The 22,120-nt window shown below is 35.4% G+C and overlaps 1 protein-coding gene across 1 annotated transcript; it reads right to left on the bottom strand.

Moving 5' to 3' along the window:
* Positions 1–2,946: 2,946 nt before the first annotated feature.
* On the bottom strand, positions 2,947–20,623 carry LOC105348960 (RYamide receptor). Its single transcript, XM_011458585.4, has 2 exons — positions 19,317–20,623; positions 2,947–3,666 (listed from the first exon to the last, which is right to left on the bottom strand). The coding sequence occupies exons 1-2, from the start codon at positions 20,016–20,018 to the stop codon at positions 3,238–3,240; spliced, it is 1,131 nt and encodes a 376-aa protein (XP_011456887.1). The 5' UTR covers positions 20,019–20,623; the 3' UTR covers positions 2,947–3,237.
* Between the last annotated feature and the right edge of the window lie 1,497 nt (positions 20,624–22,120).

Here is a 22,120-nt window from a genome sequence, read left to right as displayed (position 1 = left end):
TTTAACATCAGACAAAGACAGTGAAAGTCATTTCATGTAGAACCATTTTAACAAGGCCTTGGACTTTCAGTAGGATGTGACTATCTATTTCTTGTGTCAAAACAAGTTGAAAATGATGCTGATTTCAAGTGAAATATACACTGATTGTGTAGTTTTAGTTCAAAAGCCAGACAAATCAATCATGTTGATTTCAAAGGGCAATGGCTTAGTGGCAAGCAATGAAATAGACAGGCCTATGTCACGTTGCTGTTTGACAAAACTACCCAAAGTCCAAGCTTTTGTTAAAATGGTTCTAAAGGAAACACAAAGTGGCGGGGTAACCTATCATCTCCCGATATTTAATTTTCATTTCAAAATGAATAGAGTTATTCCTCTTGTGCCCGCAGCTTTGTCGTGCTTCTTTATAAGAAGTGATCAATATGTTGTCCCGTTGTGGGTTGTAGTTAGCATAGATCAGTTTCGGATTAGGTACACGGTCATTAATTTTGTAGAACCGAGTTACTTAGGGCCTGTCTGGGTGATTTACTTATCGATACTTCAGTGGAAGACGTAAATTTGCATTGTCGCCTCAGCTTCAGCAGCGCGGGATTTTTCACTGTTCCTCTGCGGAAAAAAGTTAGAAAACAAAGATGCTAAGGACCTACAGAAAGGCGAAGGAAATTGCACTTTAACTTTATCATCGAGTTTTAGGTGTAAAGTCAGGCTAACATGCATGTGCAACCCTAAAAAAAACCTAGATGGTGACTATGTACTAGTGCACTCTGTGTGTGTATGTGTGTGTGTGTGTGTGGGGGGGGGTCTCTTTCTTTCTCTCTCTCTCTCTCTCTCTCTCTCTCTCTCTCTCTCTCTCTCTCTCTGATTTGTATTTTTGATTTTTTTTATATTGCGAAATAAATAGATGACGCCAAGTGTCTGTGCTAGGAGACAATTTTCCGCATGAGTATTACTTATGACCTTGCGTAAAAACCTCAAGGAAAAGGCTGTTTTTTAAATCATGTGTAATATTTCAGAACTCTAGTGTACCTGCAAAGTTTCATGAAAATCTACTGTCTGATCTTCTATAGAAACGGGAATATTTACCACAGGAATATATAGGAAAATTTTCCGCACTTCGAATTATTAAGCAGATTATAAAAATACTACAATAAAACATTTTCCTTAAATGTAATATGTAATCACTAATCAGTATTATCATTTGATTTCTACCATATATATATAAAGAAAACTAAATTTTACTATCTGGTTTTAAAATGGGGACATCTCAAGACATCAAAATGCACAAAATCTAGCTATTGGAGTATTACAAACGTAGATAAGAACAATGGATTCATATAAAAATCTAAAAAAAATAATTTTAGGATAGCATATTTCTGGTTGTAAAGTTTCCCATGGTAATATTTTTCTGCTTCTTACATACACGATGTCAACATGAAAAATGAAATACTATATATACGTCAACATGCCAGATTAGTATGTAAACATGCGAGATTATTTTGTCTACATGCAATTTCGATTCCTTTTTATAGAACTGTAATTCAAAAATAAGAACTAATCAACGCCATATATCAAACACGCAAGATGCAAAACGTAATTATTTTGGCATTTGACTTATCTATGTTAATATGCAGATATTTATTTTGACATGCATGATAGGAAACCATCCTGCGAGTTACGCAAAATTAATTATTATGGTTGCATATTTCTAACACACTGCCTTAAAGATTTAATAACATGCATGGAATGTACATGTATGTCAACACGCAAAAATAATTAGTTTGGATGCTCGGTCACAGCTTCGCCTGTGATACCGGTAGTGAGAGTCCATAAAGCCGGATTGAGATGTACTCTTTTCATTTATAACCAAAAATGACGAATTGAACTGAACAACTGGGTCATCGCAAGTTGTACAAACTATCTGCCACTCACTCCTTTACATAAAAAGTAATTACTTGATTATGTGTTACCCCCTCTTTCCGGGGCTGGTAAGGATATTCAGAATAATTTTAGAGGGAAGTAAGTAACAACACCGATTGTCATTTTCATTAGAGCCTTTCGAGAAATTAGGTTATGTATAAATTATCGCTCGTGTTTTTTGGTTCCCCTTAAACTGAATTTTTTTGCATGTTAGGTACAGTAGCACTACGGTCCGTCCATTCTAATACAGTTCTACAGTTATATGGACTGTAATGTAGTTTATTCCAATATCTCTGTAGCTGTAAGGATGATCACCTCACCCACGGAACAGACAACAATACAAACACACCTTTCCATTTCAATTACACGAGTTGTGACAACTGATATCCTCAAATCAACAAGATTGCTTTTCTTTAATATCATTTCATATTGAGGCAATTCATAGGATTTAATTTGAAACACGTTTTTTGATATCTAAGGTAAAGAGTTCTTTTTTTTTTTTTTTTTTTGCTCATTAATTCATTTGAACTGCTTAGAAACGGCGCAGATTAATTTAGAGAATAAAACCTTGGAATAAGACCTTGTACTTCGGTAGGAAGTAAGTATCTTTTTCTTGCGTCAGAACAAGTAAAAATGACACTTGTTTCAATTGAAATATACACGTCTTAGCTCAAAAGCCAGACAAATCTTGTTGATTTCAAAAGAGCGATGGCCGAGTGTTCTTGAAAGCGGGACTGCTGGAGACCGAGAAAGGTAAAGAGACAGAGGGCCAAGGTCTATTGGAAATTAGTCGAATTATCTTACAAGATTCATTTTGTTCCATGAAAACAAAGGAATCATAAAATCTGGGTCTTTTTTAAATTTATATTGATGTTTTATGCATTTTCCCCAGCTTTCTGTTACCATTTAATCTCATGATATTGTCATAAAAAGCTTACTTTGACCCTAGTACCTTCGAGCGGTTCTTTGAGTTAGTTTTGCCGTGCTGGTATTTACTGGAACGCTTGTAATAACCATATAAACTAACAAAGGTTTATTTTTACATTTATTCTGATTTTCTTTGTATATCCCGATGTTTACACGAACCAATCTATCCGGACACTTTCTAACCGCAGTTTGATTCTCATTCTGACCAATGTCTAACTAACATGGCTGAACACAAACGGCTCTGTCCGTCAATGTAACCGTTAACAAGAGGGAAATAGTTCTCACATCTTGTTATTCTGCATCAATCCACCTCAGATTTATATTTAGATCCATTTCCTCCAGATATTATTAAGGTATAACTTGTCAGTTGAACAGGGACAGTAATTACGCGATTTTTCAGGTGTCACTGTGTATATTACCAGGTAAGTCGTACTTATCCGACAGTAATTGCTCCTTGTGGGATAAATACCGGCATTCTTTTGATTTTTTATTTTGCATGGACTGCATTTCAATTCGCAGAACCACCCCATTGTTAATTCCTATGTCGTCAATCTGCTCGTCTGATTCACACTTGGAATGTGTTCGCCGACAACACTTGTAAAAAGCCAAGTGGAGTCCAGCTCTGAATTTAGGGCTCATCCAGATGTAGATTATGGGGTTGTAGCAGCTGTTGCTCATGGCCAGCCAATGGAAGAGAAGCCAGAGGACTGGCATAAAGCTCTGGTTGTAAATCTCGGGATTCTGGTCCCCAACCAGCGTAGTCACGTGGAAAGGTAACCAACACAGGGCGTAGAATATCACAACGGTCACCATCATACGGATCATCTGTAACAGAAAGCACGCCATCTTAATGTGTGTACTGGTAACCAACATAAGGGAACCAGAAAACACCCTATCTTAATGTATCTACTGAGGCGAGTTCAACAGAGCAAGCGCTCGCCAAAATTCGCTATACCCGCAACACAAATTTTGGCGAGCGATCGCGAGCGCTCGCTCTGTTGAACACGCCTCAGGTAACCAACATAGGGGAAACAAAAAATACGCCATCTTATAGTCTGTCCCAAGATATTTATGCTGCATATTTGAACGGTTTTTAACAAAAATACACATACCTGTGACTGAAGTGCAATTAAAATCGATGAAAGGGAAAATTCCCAAGATAACTTCATTCACACATTATCATTTTTCCCTCGTAAAAATTCACAGGAACGAAAACAGATTTCCTACGGAGATTTATAATGGGGAATGTTGACATCTTTTCTCCATTCGGAAATACTCGGGACACCTCGCGCAATTTTTCAACGTTATCATCCGGGCGTCTTCATCTCCTTGGCAATGGAAAAACCTCGTAGACTTCTTATTTTTAGCCGTGTACTGATACCCGACAAGCTGGAGGGGGCGTTTCAAAAGGGAAATCTTGGGATTTTTTCCTACTATTGAATGAACATCGTCTGAACCAAGAGGTATTTATAAATATTGAATAATTTAAGAAAGTATGCGGCAAAAATATCTTGGGACAGACTATAGTACTATATAGTAACCATGCAACACAGGAGAAGAAAAACCAACGCCATCTTTATGTAAATACTGGTAGCAAACACACAGGAAACCAGAAAACATGCCATCTTGATGTATGTTCTGGTTACCAAGACAGGGCAAACAAAAAATAGACCATCTTAGTATATATACTGGTGACCAACACAGGAGAAACAAGTTTAAGTTCATTTTTCAAGTTCATTTATTTCACTCATAACATATTATGTTACATGAGGTGCAGAAGAATTATTTACAAAAGTATAAGAAAAGCAGGATTTACAAAAAGAAACAGAATAAAGTAAACTATGAATTTGTTATAGTTGTTACGTAGGATGACCGACCAAATCAAATATTTTTCTAATTAAAGTACACATTTTCATAAGTATTACATGATTTGAAGATGACATAAGTGTTCTAAATTTTAAGATGTTTGGGTTTTTAAGATAATAATTACTAAACAATTTTTTTCTTACATGTGACAGTGCACTACATTCTAAAACATAATGAACAAAACAAAAACACGCCATCTTTATGTAAATACTGGTGACCAAAACAGGGAAAACAGAAAATACGGTATATTGACGTATATATTCGAAATCTTTAGATATATACATGCATGATATTACAATATCACATCGCGGTTAAATTATTCTCAACATACATGTACGAGGGTCAATCAAAAAATACGAAGACGTTCGCCAATGCTGTTTTTCTTAACTAAGAGACACACGGTAAAAAATGAAAACTTTAAAGAGCTTACTCAGGATTCCCGCACAAATGTGAGCAAATAAGATGTTAAGTGGTACAGTACCATTTTAAATTGTTAAGGCACAAGAGACTAGGGATGATAAAAAGATGGAGTAAACATAAACTGTGCATGTGTCATGTTGACGTCATGTTTCTAACGTTAACGTGCTGACAAAACATATTACTTTTAAAATCGACAACCGTTACATCTAGAATGGACAGAAACTTTACATATCAATAAAATATGTTCTACTTGAACTAGGTCGGTCAAGGTGATATTAGTTCGGTCAAGGTGATATTAGTTCGGTCAAGGTGATATTAGGTCCTGGAAAAGTTTCATTTTTCTCAAAAGTAACATTCAATATCGTTTGTCATAATAACCATTTGCTTACCATTTTGTTTTACAGACGACCAAAATCTCTGACTCGAAAGTAATAACGAAATCGCAAGTGCAGAAAAGGTACTGGTATGAACAATTTAGCACAGAAATTCGGCAATGAAATTGAATTAGTTTCAAATTAAACCGATTGCCGGAATTGAATGTTTTATAAAATTAATACGATGAGTGTTCAATTTATTGTCAACAAGCAGAATTTATTAGCAACAAAGTCGACATCTTTATGATTTAGTGCCAATATGATTTCAACAATATTTCGGTATTGTTTTCCATGTTCTCTTTCTGACAGTCAATAGAGCATTACGATTTCAGGCATTTTAATGTTCATTATGAAAAATCAAGTGTTTGATATGGAAAAATACGAAGTAAAAATTATTATCACCTATTATTGAGTGTTTGGTTATTGTTCTTCAGCAATGAGAATTATTGCCCTTGATATCGTAAAACATTTTGTCTTATCACTTGTATTTAGAAAGTAAAATAACAAAACTATTCATTGGTAATAAACAAACTTATTATGATATGATATAGTATTGGTAGTAAACGATTTAACGTTGGTCAATCTCAGTGATAACTGTACAGTGAATTATGCATATCAAAATCTTCATGTATTATAAAACGTGCTGTGCTATGTACGGGCCAACATATATGTAATGTGGACAAATATGTAATGGTGTTATATTATGCACGGGGTGTTATTATATAATTAATCTATGCACACGACAGTGTAATATACTATACTAGTGTATGTAGTGGATGATATAAAGTGTTAATGTATGTACTGGATGATGCAATGTGCTTGAGTATGTACTGGGTGATACAATTTGTTATTATAAGTACAGGATGATACAATTTGCTAGTGTATGTACTGGATGATACAATGTGTTAGTATAATATATACAGGATGATACAATGTGTTAGTTTATGTACAGGATAATACAAAGTGCTAGTGTATGTACAAGATGATACAAAGTGTTAATGTATGTACTGGATGATACAATGTGCTAGTGTATGTACAGGAAGATATAATATGCTAGTGTACATATAGAAAGATACAATGTTTTAGTGTATGTACAGGATAATACAAAGTGCTAGTTTATGTACAGGATGTTAAAAAGTGTTAATGTATGTACTGGATGATACAATGTGCTAGTGTATGTATAGGATGATACAATGTGCTAGTGTATGTACAGGATGATACAATGTGCTAGTGTATGTACTTGAGATACAATGTGCTAGTGTATGTACAGGATGATAAAAAGTGTTAATGTATGTACTGGATGATACAATGTGCTTGTGTATGTACTGGATGATACAATGTGCTAGTGTATGTACTGGATGATACAATGTGTTAGTGTATATACAAGATGACACAATTTGCTAGTGTGCAGAGTATGATTGAACTGGATGATGAAATTTGCTAGTGTAAGAACGAGATGATACAATGTATAAGTATATGTAATGGGTGATATAATTGATGTAAATCGTTAGTGAAACATTAATATAATGTGCTAGCATATTTTGTACAAAGTAATTCAAGGTATTTCACTTACATAACTAATTTTCTAGTTCAGCATGAAAAATTTAGTCTAATACGTACAAATGTAGAAAATGTAAAATGTTGTGTTTATATGTATAAGAGGTTACACCATGTGTATTACTTTATATGCTGAGTGAAAGGGGGTTAGTTAGTCGTGGGGATGTTGTTAGCTGCGACATTTGCTGACCCAAAATATCCGACGGATGTCAGAGATAATAAAGGTGTCGAGTATGGAATGCTGTATTAATTCATTCATTAAAATCTGACATCTTTCTATTCGGCCATCCATAAAACAATCCAAGGAACCGGCAGACATAAATCTACTTATTCTCAAAGGGATTCAAGCAAGACCAATTTATTTCCCTGCATCATACACAATCTAGCGTTCGGCCTGCCGAGCCACTTACAAAAGAGAAATTGCGTTGCATTCTTGATGTGTGGAATTTATGTATTTACGTATTTTATCCCATACCATTTTTATTTCACCCTAAAACTATCATAAAACACGATATGTAAAGGATAAATTCTGCAGAAAGAAATCAGGAGATCATAGTCCTAATTATTGATTTAGATAGATACGTGTATACTTCTTCCGTTTCTTCGAAGACATTACTAAAGAAACATTCAATGACCTAATGTTTTATGGCTACTTACTGGTACGTGGAAGGTTCTGATGGAAATACAATGAACCATTGGGTTAGAATTACAAATAATGAATCAATCTAATAAAATAATCTCACAGAATTAATCTGTTTATATTTTTTGTATGGTTTCTGTTCTGTTTTAGAACTTGGTCGAATTTTTTTCTCTGATTTAATTTTCTAAAGACCAATATATAATAAGATATCTTATGATACAAAACAATTTAGATATGCATTACATAGAGACATGTATCATCAATTCATAAGGATATTTTTTATGGTTATGAGAGATTAAGTAGATACGTTTTGGTAAACTCAAATTAACATTTTATAAGCGTTTATATAGGGGAAATCTTTATGAGTTAAACGTTTTTTCTTTGTAAGCGTTATCTCCTTGATTAAATGCTTATTAAATATATATTTTCAATATTTTTGTATACCCCTTATGTATGTATTATTTGTTCGACATCTCATTATTCTGAACTATCTATTGAATATTTTCATATAACTATTTGTTTTGTGGATCCTTCTAAGTATCTCTACGTATGTCCTTACTATTTGATATGTCCTACCTATTCAATATCTCCTTTTATGTATATACTATTCGATTTCTCTTTCTATGTCTACAATATTCGATATCTCTATATATGTCCTATCTATTCGATGTCTCTATATATGCCCTACCTATTCGATATCTTCATCGTTGCATTACTTACTCGATATCTTTTTCTTTGTACCATCTATTCGGTATTTTCTTCTTTTCCTATTTATTCGATTTCTACTTTTTTGGACTATCTATTAAATGTTTTTTTCCGATATCTCCTTTAGTTTACTACAGTATCTTTCCGATATCCCTTTCTGTAGGAGATGTCTCACAATCTAAAATATGGTAATGACCACCACGTTCCTACCTGAAATCTTACAACACGTACATTGATAGGAAATTTTTTTCCCATACATGTATTTGTTAACTTTCAAGAGAACCTTTATATTTATATGTTTTCATATATAAATTAAAGATGGCTGATATCTCTTCCCATCCCCATCGTTAACAACAAGTGGCATTTATTAAAAAATATTGAACACATATCACACTTCAGTATTTTTGGCTAGCTAATTTTTACTTAACTATAAAATAGTCTACTATAGTCTACTGTTTACTTAAAAACTAAAAAAAAAATCTGTTTTGGTTGGGTTTTTTAAAATAAATAAAAAGACTTGTTTAACTTTTCTGATATTTTAACTTCTTAATTACATTATTTTATGTTTAACTATTAAATATGAGCAAGCAAGGGGAGATAGCTCCATTCACTGTTACACCCCCTACCCAAACTCTTGCCAATGGCTTTCATGATATCTTTTAATTTTGATAGACAACTTCATTCATTCTTTTTTCTAAATATGTACTCATTTCTTTCATTAAAACTCAAGAACTGAATGAAGTAATTAATATTTTAAACATAAAATACAGCCCATCACACCCATTATATGAATTAATTTAACACTAATTGACTATTTTGGCTCCACCCTTAAGTCTAAACCCCTTCCCGGGGGGGGGGGGCATGAAATTTACAATTTTGGTAGAGGATTTCCTGACCCCGGGGCCATAAAACGTAGACGAGCTCACTTTTGATCTCAGTCTTATTTTTCCACTATATATTCCTTGTGAAAAAGTGAGACTGAGATCAAAATAAATCCCGTCTAAGTTTTATGGCCCCGGGGTCAGGTCTACATAATTATGAGTTCAACTTTTCTTACAAATGTGTGGGAGTAGAGGATTTTGAAAGTAAAGTAGATTTCCTAAAATAGAACAATTATCAATTCAATATTGGTAAGATGAAGTTAAAATTGTTAATGGATAACAAACATCAATTACCCTAAATAAAAATAGATGTTCAATATATGGTCATATTCAACATCCCCACCCCTGCCTTTGCCTTCCTATGTCATGGGGACCTCGAATCTCAACATTTAATAACAGAACTTTATGAACATAATAACAATGCGTGACTATATTTCCCACAACTATGATAGTATAGACAAAAACATAAAATCAATGCAAAATCACTATATGGCCATATTGGCCTCACTTTTGGGCCTGAAACCCTGACCCAGGAACCACAAATTTCAGAATTTTGGTCAAGGGATTTATGGACATCATTAGCAATCAATTGGTTTTACTCAAATATATATGGGAGTAGAGAAAACGATTTTTTAAAGATTTAATATTTTTTTTTTACTATATGGCCAATTTCGTCCAACCCTAAGGCCTGAAGCCCTGTCCAAGAGGTCATGAATTTCACACTTTAGGAGGAGGGTTTCATGAACAACATGACCATGCATTTAGCTATTCTCAAATTTATTTGGGAGCAGAGAAGAAGATTTTCTAAGACTTAATACATTTTTACTATATGGCCGTATTAGCCCACTCTAAGGCCTGAACCCCTGACCCAAGGGCTATGAATTTTACTATTTTGGTAGAAGGCTTCATGGACATCATTACAATGTATTTAGTTTTCCCACATGTGGAAGTAGAGAAGATTTTTGAAAATGGTGGGGGGGGGGGGGATATTTGACTCTGCCTATGATACCCCAAAGGCGATAGAGCCATTAATTTCACAATGTTGATTCCTCTTACGATAGAGATGCTTCATACAAAAAATGGTAACAACTGGCCTTATGGGTTTTAAAAAGAAGTTAAATATGTAAAATTGTTGACGCATGACGGACGACGCAACCAATATTGCAAAAGGTCACCTGAGTCACTCAGATGACCTAAAATTGTTACAAGATGTTCTTAAAAATGAAAAGTTTAGAACGCTAATTTTTTATCTGGATTTCTTTTTATTTAAAAAACAATCACCATTAATTCAAATTATAACCAAAATACCGACTTAATCAAATGAACTTCGCTGAAGGAGAAAATAATGCGATTAAACAGCAATAATGATGCGCTTAAAAAGTCAAATGTGATCTCATGGTGAGATAAATATTGCTTTTATGGAGTGCAAAATCCTTCTCATAAGGTCGAACGATCGAACCCTGCCAAGTTGGACGAGTTTTGTTGAAATTTTTATACAATGGTTTTGCATCAAACTGTGGACTGATCTTTCCAAATACAGTATATGAACAATCTAGGGTTCTAATAATTTAGGCACTAATATGTGTGTGGTGTGCGAATCAAATAACACTCGCATGAAATTAAAAGGGGATCCAGATCACCCCACCACCCCCTCCCCTTCCCTGAAAAAAACTCCAGGTACCATTAGCTAGTCCCTCGGAAAAAAGATATATTATACATATACGGACATATAGAATATGTAAACTAGAAGGAAGCCCTTTCAGTCACAATGTACTCTCTCTCTCTTTAGTAATTTTATTTTTGCATTTTGTTTATCAAAATATTGGAAGGAGAGAGGATAAGAATAGTGCCCCCTCCCGGAAAAATACTGGACGTAAGTAATACTAGTAGGTATCATCTATGGGTCAGTGCACGTAGGTCTACGGCAAGGTTGGCCTACAGAGGAACAGGGCAATAACTCTTTGCCTGCGACCCGCTATTTATTACACTCAACAGCAATCGAACATTTATGATTTATTTACGCACACATCTTTGTTAGATTCCCACACTTGTCATTTGATATTATTATAATTTTGTTTTCGAAATAATGGTATACACATGAAATGATCAATGTAGACAAATACATGTTCATATGTTCATACGCTGATTTATCTTCTGTTCCAATTTGTACTATATATACATCGGAAAAATAGTTCAAAATATCCTGTTGTTTAGTACAAATTGCCATTTCTGCCTTGTTTGTGACGAGAACATTTGTCAAAACAAAACGCACCATCAATAGGCAAACTGAGCAGTGTCGCCTTGGATCAATCGTCGAGTGATTCACTTAGGGCATGTTTTCAAACTGTAACCCTGACATCTTTTTGTGTCTGCCCCGGAAAGCGTATTTTAACATGCATTTAACCGATTATTTTTTTTCATGAGAGACAGCAATACATTCTGTAGGCTGAAAGTTTTAATCATATTATAGTCAAGTTCTCGCACTAAGTTTTCTTTATGTGACGGCATTATACTAAGTATCACTTTTACAAAGCCTTAGAAATAGGCTTAAGTCCTACTTTTGACCTTACTTACGTGTACCCTCTGAGCATACTCGAGCCATCCCGAAGCCTCTGAAGTTCGCAACATATGTGCTCCCTATCTAAATTAGTGTACTATACTTCAAAATACAATCAGGCTTGCAACCACCGCCATTTCTATGATTTATATCAAACGGAAGTGGTCAAAGATACTACATTTGAATGTAAACTGTTAATAACATATAAATCTCGCTTCAAAACAAGCGTAGTTTTAAACTTCAGACACTTCCGGCCAAGATCTAGTCCAGGTCACGCATGCCGATTGACTCCCCACTGAGTAGAGCGAAGTATTGACAATTCTGTAGATGACCTTGACTACCTAATATCATACAATGGCGGCGAGTTGCTGGGCTTGTTAATTTTATAGAATATGGATGATTTATTTTAAACATAGATATAGATTGTTACTGCCTACGTTTCCGAAGTTATCCTCATTACAGAATGAGCCAGAATGATAAATTGCTTTGTGACAAATTAATAATAATTTATAGACGGATTGCTTTTCGAACATTCAGTAGACTCGGTTGATAACCTCGCGATCATAAAACATTGAACAGATTCACACAAAATCTACAACAATGCAAAATGCCGTTTTAAAATATTGCAACTACACTGATTTGCAAAATTTGATGTGTAGTATCGGTTGTTTCTTAGGGGCATAATGAACAAAAGATTTTCAATAACAAATGGAGAATTTTATGACTCAATTCGACCAATTCAGAGGCAGCGACTTCCTTAAAGTCTTAGTTTGAAATCTTTAAAAATCTCTATGGTCACAAAAACATAACAAAATTGATGTTATGTGATGTTGTCACTCTGAAATCATGTACAAGGAAAAAAAGTTCAATAATAAAACTAACCAGCCCTTCCATAAACTGTGTATTCTGTAGAGATAAGTGCTTTGCCATGCATCGGGATGCTAACATTTTATCAGGTAGACTCAATTAAATAAAGCTACTCCCTGCTGTAACACGATAAAGTAATTCACAAAAATGTGATGAAAACCCTGTGAGACGGACATTGTACAGAAATACCGATGAACACATGCAATATTATTATAACATAACGTATTAAAAACCAATTTATTTATAAACCAATGTCTCATTAATTGGTTGTTGAAAATATCCTTGGCAACTAGATTCATATCCAAGGAATATCAGGAATATCATTTTGCAACAGTTCTTATTTTATTAGAGTTAAAGAAACTAGATAAAATTGAGCTTTAAGGACATCACACTTCCGTTTTGATGACGTTGTTAAGAGCTAATCATAGTTGTGTGGGTTCGAAACATGTAGGGACACTACCATAATATTGAGGTCTGGTAGGGTTGTTCAAAATATCTTAATCACCAAAATAAAAGGTCTAAAGTAGGCATGAACAAAAAGGTCCTCATGAAAGCGTTCAAAAGATTACAGAAGGGTCCTGTTGTAGGCATGCGTAATGACGTTTAAATGTAGGTGTGCACGAAAAGCGCTAGAATACTAGAAGGAAACATTTTGGAAGGAAGTTCAAGCAATTTTACTATTACCATATTAGCCTTTAAAATACATATAGTCGAGGATGAAGGTAAATTCCCGTCGAATGTTAAGCTAGAAAGATTTTTAGTTTCGGATGTCAATATCCAAAATCTTTTTCGCCATATATTGTTGACAGCTTGTTACCTTTTGATAACTTGTTTAATTTTATTGATATAAATTTCAACATACACTCTGCATCTACAATTCTGAGGTTGTAACTCAATCAAACGCACACATCCAAACCAAGGAAATATTAAAACTTGGGCACATTTTAGAAAGACAATCATTTGAACTAGGATTTCTAAATTAACTAACCGTTTTCTGGTATACATGGCTTTCTTATTAACAAAACCCAGGTTTTTTTTAAAGAAGATTTTTAAATCATAGGAAATTCATACACAGAACTTTAATTTTTCAATTCAAAGCATTAAATGACAATGCAAAAGTCTCCATACAATTCACAAAACAAATCCACGACATTATTGATGAAACATCTCATTGTGTTTTGTACCCATTTACCGAGGAAGCCATAACAGGGTCGCAAGTCGCCTCAATAGATGACATAAAACATTACAATCTGGTCGCCATCGTTAAAACTACAATCACAAACAGAGGACTGAAACGGATTCTTAGTGAATAAACAACAGGAGTAAGATTGCTATGTTCCTATCACGTCAACACTGGCGGACTAGGTCACCAATGATAAAAACGAGTATAAACAATGTCCTTGCAACTGTTAACGCATTTTCCTCACTACGTCAACTTTTAGACGTATTCTACAACCGTCTGGCTTCTTTCTTTCCGATGATCGCTCAACCCACTTAATAATGCTGGTATAGTCAATCGTAGTGAATGGTCAGGATGAATCTTGAGATAATGCGTAATATTACAACTTTAACTCCAAATTCCTGTCATGTTGTCTTTGCTGCGTAAAATATTGTTAATAATGAATCTTTATTTAGCTAGAATAACATGATGCAGCGCAGTAAATTCAAGTAAGAGCTATACTTTTATTGCTATGCCAATGTTTAATTCCAATAAACATGTATATTTAATGAATCAAATGAATGAAGCTCAACACCATAGGTTCATCGTACCCTAAACTGTACTCTTAATCTAAGTCAATGATTCCCTGACATGTTTTCATACTTCAGCTCTTACATCGACAGGGATCTGAATCCCCCCCCCCCCCCCCCGCTTCAAAGTTACCCCCCCCCCCTTCCCTGCAATCACCAGATATCGTGCATCAAATTAAAAGAAATGCACAATGAGACCAATTTGAAATACATAATTTTGGCTGATTGGAATCCACTCCCAGTTAATCGTCAAGACTTTAAGTCGTAGAATACATGTATACACCTTCCGTACATGGCAAATAGCGAAGATGGAATGTACCTCCTCTGAAAAAATTGATTTAGCTAAAAAAAAATATTCCCGATATGCTCCTCTCTTCTTGAACCCCTCCTCTCAAAGATTTAGCAAGGAAATATCTTTTCTCTCTCTCTCTTCTCTCTCTCTTCTTTAAAGATATTGATGTTCCAGTAACATGCTCTGCTATTTTCTAACCCTTATTTTTTCCCTTGACATAAAATAAAATCCTGGGTATCGTTATAATTTAGAAAAATAAATCCATATAAAATAGTAACCTAGTAAGGTAGCAGAGAAGGGGCTGAAATCGATATTGGTTGAAGTGACAGGATTTATCATCTATCACAGCTGAGCCGTGTTGGACAAGTGATAGGGATAAAAGTAGTTGAGATTGGAGGGATATAAAATTACACTGATGAACAACATATGACACCTTCTGAAATTGGGTTGTCCATCACTAACTGCCAAATGAGATATACTTTAGATATATTCTTCGAGTTGAATTTCAAACTGAAAGAAATATACAAAACACTACGATGTTAGTGTAAATTGGTCCTCAATAGAATCACTGCATTAACACTCATCCAAATGTCAAATAATACAAGTAGCTATAATTGTATGGAATTCATCATATGTTTCCTAAAGAATTTTAAGATGTAAAGCATATCTGCCGATGGTTGTCCAATGGAGGTAGCGTTTGTTCCTTTATAATTTTTATTTTGTTCGTGCAGAACTTCATAAAAATTAATAAACTCATGCAGCGCAAAAAATCAATTTTTACAGCAAAAGTTAATATTAGGCGAAACTTGCAATGAAGTGGTGGGAAATCACATCCTTAGGGTCACGACTTTCTCTCACTTCTAATCGACGCGAGTCGTGGCCCTGACAGCTCGCCTTCAGATAGTCTACAAATTCTATACACCCTTCTCAACGACTTCTTACTTTTTTGTTATTAACAATTAAAAGAGTTACCTTCAGTACGATTCATCGCTAACGGCTGTTAATTTATCAATCCACCCATGTTACAGATTGTCAGATTGACACAAGACTTTTATTTGTCAGTTAAAACTTGCACGATATTTCTCTTTGTCTTATTTATTATCAAAACCGATTTGGTTGGACTTTTCCTATAGCTTCACGATCATTTCTGTCAGCTACGTCATGCATAAATTATACACGCCGCCGTTGTGAAAACTTTATGATTGGTTAACTCCTTTTCTTAGGCGGAGTTATCAGTACACGCTTATGCAATGCCAGAGCTGAAGGATTTCTCAGAACAGTTCATTTCCCCCCAATATTATTCATTCTAAATCGACTATCCCCTATGTTGAAATTCTGTGCAAAACTCTCTCTCTCTCTGTCTCTCTCTCTCTGTCTCTCTCTCTCTCTCTCTCTCTCTCTCTGTGTAAACGGGCGTTAAACCATAGCCTCAAGCTACGGTCCAGAGTACGGCGTTATAAAAAATATAATATTTAAAAGTTGCATGTGCTAAGCGTTCATTTTATGTAAATACCGTAAATGTGTAATGCACATGTATTACCTACTAACTTGCCACTCGAAGTGATAGATATGAATTCCTCGATTTCTACACCTTTCGATCGGCAATCGACAGTCAATAAAAGAATTGAACGATGGTGTGAAAGAACGAGACGAAAGTGGAGAGTGCAAGGGGGTTAATTTGTACATGTGTGTCTTCATTAGCCAAGTGTCCGATTCGTTTCTCTTCTGTTGCCCTATCACTTTCGGTGTAAATATATATACTAAAATATCCACAAACCATTTACTGCAGATTTCTTTATTTTACCTGTCTCTGAACCGCCGATCACCAGCTCCATACATGAACACTGGTTTGTTTACATACATAAAAAGTACAGTTCTTGATCCGCCTTCCGAGTACGGTTAAAGGTTGTGTAATTGGAGAAAGTTTGGGGCAAGTAAAATACAATTATTAACAGTAGTAAACTAAATGAAGAATTATTAATTTTTTCAAAAATAGCGTTATTTTTATATGCGGCAAATTGCCGTAAAGTTTATTTGTACATGTAAGTATTGTATGCACTGTAGCTTTATATTTTCTAACCCAAAATTTATACATAGAGCTACAGCTATATATGTTATGTACCGTATGTATTGTTTTATCACAAGTGTACACTTTCGAAAAATAGCCCAATTTCGACAGTCACGAGTACCCATGTGAATTTTTCATTCTCTGATATGTTGTTGTTCTGTCCGTGCATAATTTAGTCTTAGTTAACCAGCAGCCAATCAGCGGTAAGCTGAATCCACCAATAAAAAAAATTGTGGTTAAGGTGCGGGTATTGTTTATGTATGACGTAGCTGAAAGAGTTGAACGCGACGAGTTCGGAAAAGTCCAACCAAATCGGTTTTAGTAATATAACAGACACAATTCCATGTAGCAAAGCTTCATTGCATGGAAAATTGGCATAGTTTTAGATTCTTTCAGTTGTTTATCCTGTGAGACAATCATTCTATTCGTTTTACGTTATATGTACTAGCTATTTGAAAATGCTATGACCGTGTTTCCATGTATCGTCACATTGTGTTTTACGTTACTTTTAAGTTACTAAAATCATACAGTCAAAGACTGTCATATACATAGGCGCGGAACCGGGGGGGGGGGGGCTAGGGTGGGCTTAGCCCCCCCCCCCACACTTTTTTTTGCAAATTTAGACCTAACCATTAGGGACATAGCAGCATTTAACATAGCAGTGGGGGGGGGGGGGTTCAGCCCCCCCACCCCCCACTTTTTCTCGCAGCAAAGATAATTGTTCGTAAATTTACCTTGAAAGATTGAGAAGTCAAAGGCATACTACCCCCCCCCCCCCCACGGATTAGGAATTTAATGATGTGGGGGAAAAAATTTTGGTAGGTAAAATTTTTTTTGGAAGTATAAGTATGACCCCCCCCCCCCCCCCCCCCCCGGATTAGGATTTCGATTATTTTGGGAATTAGGTTTTTTTTTCCTCAATAATTCTGAGGATTAGTCTAGTCCCCCCACTTTCTTTCAATTTGCTTACGACGCCAGTGATATAAGACTGTCATGAAGCTTGGCTTCAATGGAACAAGAAGAGTCCCTTTTCTCAGTTTGATGCAAACTCTCACTGACACAGACAAACAATGCTTCCTGGTCTTGCTGCAGCAATACTGTCAAATGTTTTCGCTTTTTTTTACATTTGCAATAGTCATTCATCACACAAGACTAAAATCGTGGTGAGCAATAGTTGGCGATAGCAGAACAGATAAAATCAAATCAACAGCTCTCATCGCACAAAAAAGTTATGTTTTAATTTCTGGAAAAACATTCCCCGTTGATCTAACGGTTTCCTTTATCGGTGTACCAATTTTTAACAACCATTCCACATCCCGGTAATTGCACAATACAAACCAATTACAACCACATACGTCAGAGGAAACTGCCATATGCTGCATTTGATATGGGCCATTCTCATTCAGATTATCGCTGCATTAAACAGCTATCTGTCCAGATTATCTCCTTTGACAACTTTAATGACGATACGAAAACACTTTGCTAATCATGATCCATTAAACCGAGACAATCGTTATATCAAGACAAAGCATAATCAAGCTCTTTGTTTTTTTTAGATTTAAGAAATAGGAAGTGTTTGTTTTCATAGAGCTATGAAAAAATTGTGGTAATTTAGATTTGATAGGAAGAGGAAAGTAATTCTGAAAATCGTTTCAATTTATAACATATACAAATAATAAGAATATTACGCTCAGTAAACCAATCCCAAAACATGCATGTAAGTTAATAACTTGATACAACAATGGCAGTACATTGTGTTATATAGATTCCTCGCTCCTATTTATTAATAATCCCAACAGAACATTATAGATCTTGATGTGATGCGAGAAGATTTATGTCTCTACAAATATTATTACACTTGGTGGAGAACTAATGTTCCAGATTCACGCCATCCTTCTTACACCCCTAAACAATGCTCGGTCAAAATGCAGGAAATTTTAACAAGCTGTTAAAGCCGATTAGATCTCATTACGCTCCAAATGGCAAAGAGATGCTTAATCAATTTCTCCCGTAATAGGTCGTCTAAATACGGATAAAGCCTCTCTTGGAACAGCAAATAAAAGTATATTAATCAAACTTCGGCTTGCACAAACATTCTCTAGATTTATTTGAAGTTGGAACGATAAAGATTGATTTTATATTATTTGTCTTCCGGTCTGGAAGCCCAAATAAATTAACCAAAAAACAAAGAAGAAAAAGAACTAATTTAATAATTTTGGTTTGTTTTTTAGATACCAAAAACTAATACCTGTTAGATACATCACACTCTGGTTTGCAAAATTCCTGATGTTTTAGTGGAATAATCTTTATTTTGGATACTCTGTGGTTAACTGATATAGTTAAGTTTATATTGAAAAATCTTTTAACCCTAACAGATTTGACACAGCAATATCGGTATGTTATATAACCTTAAATGATCAAAGATAAACATTTTTAAGAGGGCGAAGGGGGGGGGGGGGTTAAAAATCGTCAATGATTGCAGCAGCAGTTTGTACTTACTTTTTGTTTAGCGGAAGCAAGCTGAAGTCTGCGAGAATTATGGTCGTCCTTTTGGTTGTGTTTCAGCCAGATGTGATATCTGATGGTCGTGTAACAAAACATCATGACCAGCATCGGAGCAAAATAATGGAGGACCATGATGATGACGCTGTAGGCGTAGCGCCCCCTATCATTACCCTCCCATGTCTCAAGGCACTGGCCGCTCGTGTTAGAGTAATACTGAATCCGGGCATTGAACAGGGTAGGAATTGGAATGGACAGCGATAAAATCCAAATTATCAAAATGATGAAAAGGGCGTACTCAGTTGTGATCCTCTTCCTAAATGGGTGCACAATGACGATATAGCGGTCAACGCTCATCGCCATTAGAGTGTAGGCACTCAGAAACACGGACACAATCTGGAGGTAACAAACCGCCGGACACAGGAGCTCACCGAACGGCCAGTAGTTCAACATCAGGTTAGCCACGAACGTAAAGGGAATGCAGAAAATGGCCATTATGATATCACTCAAAGCCAGATTGACAATGAAGTAGTTTGGGACGGTACGCATCCTTTTATAAGCATACACCAAATAGCATACAATACCATTACCTCCAACAGCAATTATTATAATGCACGAATACATCATGATAAAAAGAGTCTGGAGAACTGTGGAGATTTTAGGAGCCGATTGCAGGGTTCCATTTGTACTGTTGTTCATATTTTCAGTCTGCAATTCTGAATAATTCTGACAAGATTATACACACTGATATCTAGAATCAAACATCGAATTATTTAGGCAGTGCACGCCTTATTGTAGCAGCTTACAATCGTGGCTCCGTGTTATTCCTCCAGCTCGTGGTCCCTTTCCTTTGATTTAACGCCGAAGTGCATTATCGTATATACTGTCTGAGATGCGAAGAACGTAAAACTTCATACTGCCTCAAAAACGGCCTCTAATGTATTAAGGGGCCATTAGAAACTGCAAGACCTCTTGGAAAAAATCTGCACCATTTTTACAGCAACAGTTTAGCGTATAAGCGGTATGCTATTCCATGGCTTCATTCCGGCTCTCGTGATAGAAAACAGCGTCCACCTCAGATCAAATCGATCTGTTATACCAGTATCGACTCGGAGAGATATATCTGATAACGGATCTTGGTAAGTCTTAATGAAGTGACCGAGATGCTGCAGTGTACAGTCTCACTGCATGATAGTTAAACAAAGTGTAACTGTACTGTCCTGCTTAATGCTTACTTCGTGCCACTCGGTGTTTGTATTTCATTTTAGTTTGACTCGTGAGAAAACACAAAACCAATTTACCGCCTCTTTCGCGAAATAAGAACATCTTACTGGAGAGCGGTTAAATTCTACTGAACACGAGGCAACTATTTTAACGGGAACTTTTATTATTCGGAACACGAGTTATGGCGGTAGTTACAAGAAGCAACACTTGCCTTCACGTCTTCGGTTACTTAATAAAGTTTCGTTATTGGATCGCCAATGTGTTTTCTTAACCACTCGCAGTACACATGAACTGTGCTTGTTCTCATCCCTTAAACTTTTTCAAAATTAAAGCTACAAAAATCTTGCTCATTTTGCCATATAGCTCAAACTTTAACATTGTCAAATGTTTTAAATGGTGGATATGACTGCAGGACAGGAAAGTTGCAGGGTCATATACATCTATGAATAATAACCTATATTACAAGCCTATTTGAATGTTCCGGTATTTAATAAAATGACATTGCACCGTAACAAGTTTATCAAATATTCATTATGATGAAACGTAATACGTTACCCGTTACAGGGTCATTTCATATGTATTTACAAAGATAAAAATGAAAAGTAACAGGGTCAATAAATATTCATTAGGATCAAAGTCGATGTTACTTAGTAACTAGATATAAATATAACGTGTAACAGGGTCACGAGGTTATTACATATAATTCATTTAGATGAAACGTTGCATTTTTATATATTAAAGTTCAAAATCACTTGATATTAATAATGTATTAGTTACAAGGTCACAAAATATTTCAAGAAAGGAAAGTTAAAATGACATCACTAGTAAGCTATCTAATAAAGATAAGCCTGGAGAGTAACATGGTCATTGCATATTTTGGACGGTAGATACAATGTCAAAACATACTCAGTAGGATTTGAACAACAAACAAAAAGCATTGGCATAATGCATTTACAAGGATGAAAATGGGCAGTAATGGATTAATACATCACAGCTGAGATATAAGGTTGGATAATGAAACGAAAAAATTGTTTTTGATTAATAGTACAGAAAAAAGTTTAAACCCGTGGAATGTCCCAGTTGACATAATTATTTTAATAAAGTTAGTTGTGTAACGGATTTTCATCCTACGTACAAGTTTTCGATGCTATAGCGAATTCTTAAAGTTTCCCTCTAGAGACTTTGCTGTCGACAGCCGGCACGTGGCCACACCTTCGCCGGAACAGGCAGGCAGTGGCTATTACATGTATTTGAATCAGTTTGACGTTAAGAAAATTCTGGAAAAGTTTCATACAAAAATGCTTGCTATTACTATAGCAGATGATGCCAAAACCAACGTCGTCAAAAGAGGACCTTTAACTGTACGATAAATCAATCCAGTTACTAATTAACATTTTCGTCAGCTTAAAAGCTTGACATACAATTCAATGTTTGAGTGATTGGATCTTTAGAGAAAGAGCATCCCTCGCAACATCTGTAAAAAAAGAAAACCTTTGGGCAGGGGCTTTCAGGGGACAATTGTTGCTCACCGAGGAACAGTCGGAATACAAAGACGCGTGTGTCTTGGGAAGAATTTA

Source organism: Magallana gigas, chromosome 7 (assembly GCF_963853765.1).
Source record: "Magallana gigas chromosome 7, xbMagGiga1.1, whole genome shotgun sequence".
NCBI lineage: Eukaryota > Metazoa > Mollusca > Bivalvia > Ostreida > Ostreidae > Magallana > Magallana gigas.
The sequence above is the reverse complement of the archived record's forward strand: the minus strand, read 5'-3'. Positions and strand labels throughout refer to the sequence as shown.

Excerpts from the sequence above, each read along its gene's own strand:
- LOC105348960 (XM_011458585.4), bottom strand. The coding sequence starts at position 20,018 with ATGAACAACAGTACAAATGGAACCCTGCAATCGGCTCCTAAAATCTCC. Across the intron at positions 3,667-19,316 it reads TTGCTTCCGCTAAACAAAAA|ATGATCCGTATGATGGTGAC; the intron begins GTAAGTACAAAC and ends TTTCTGTTACAG.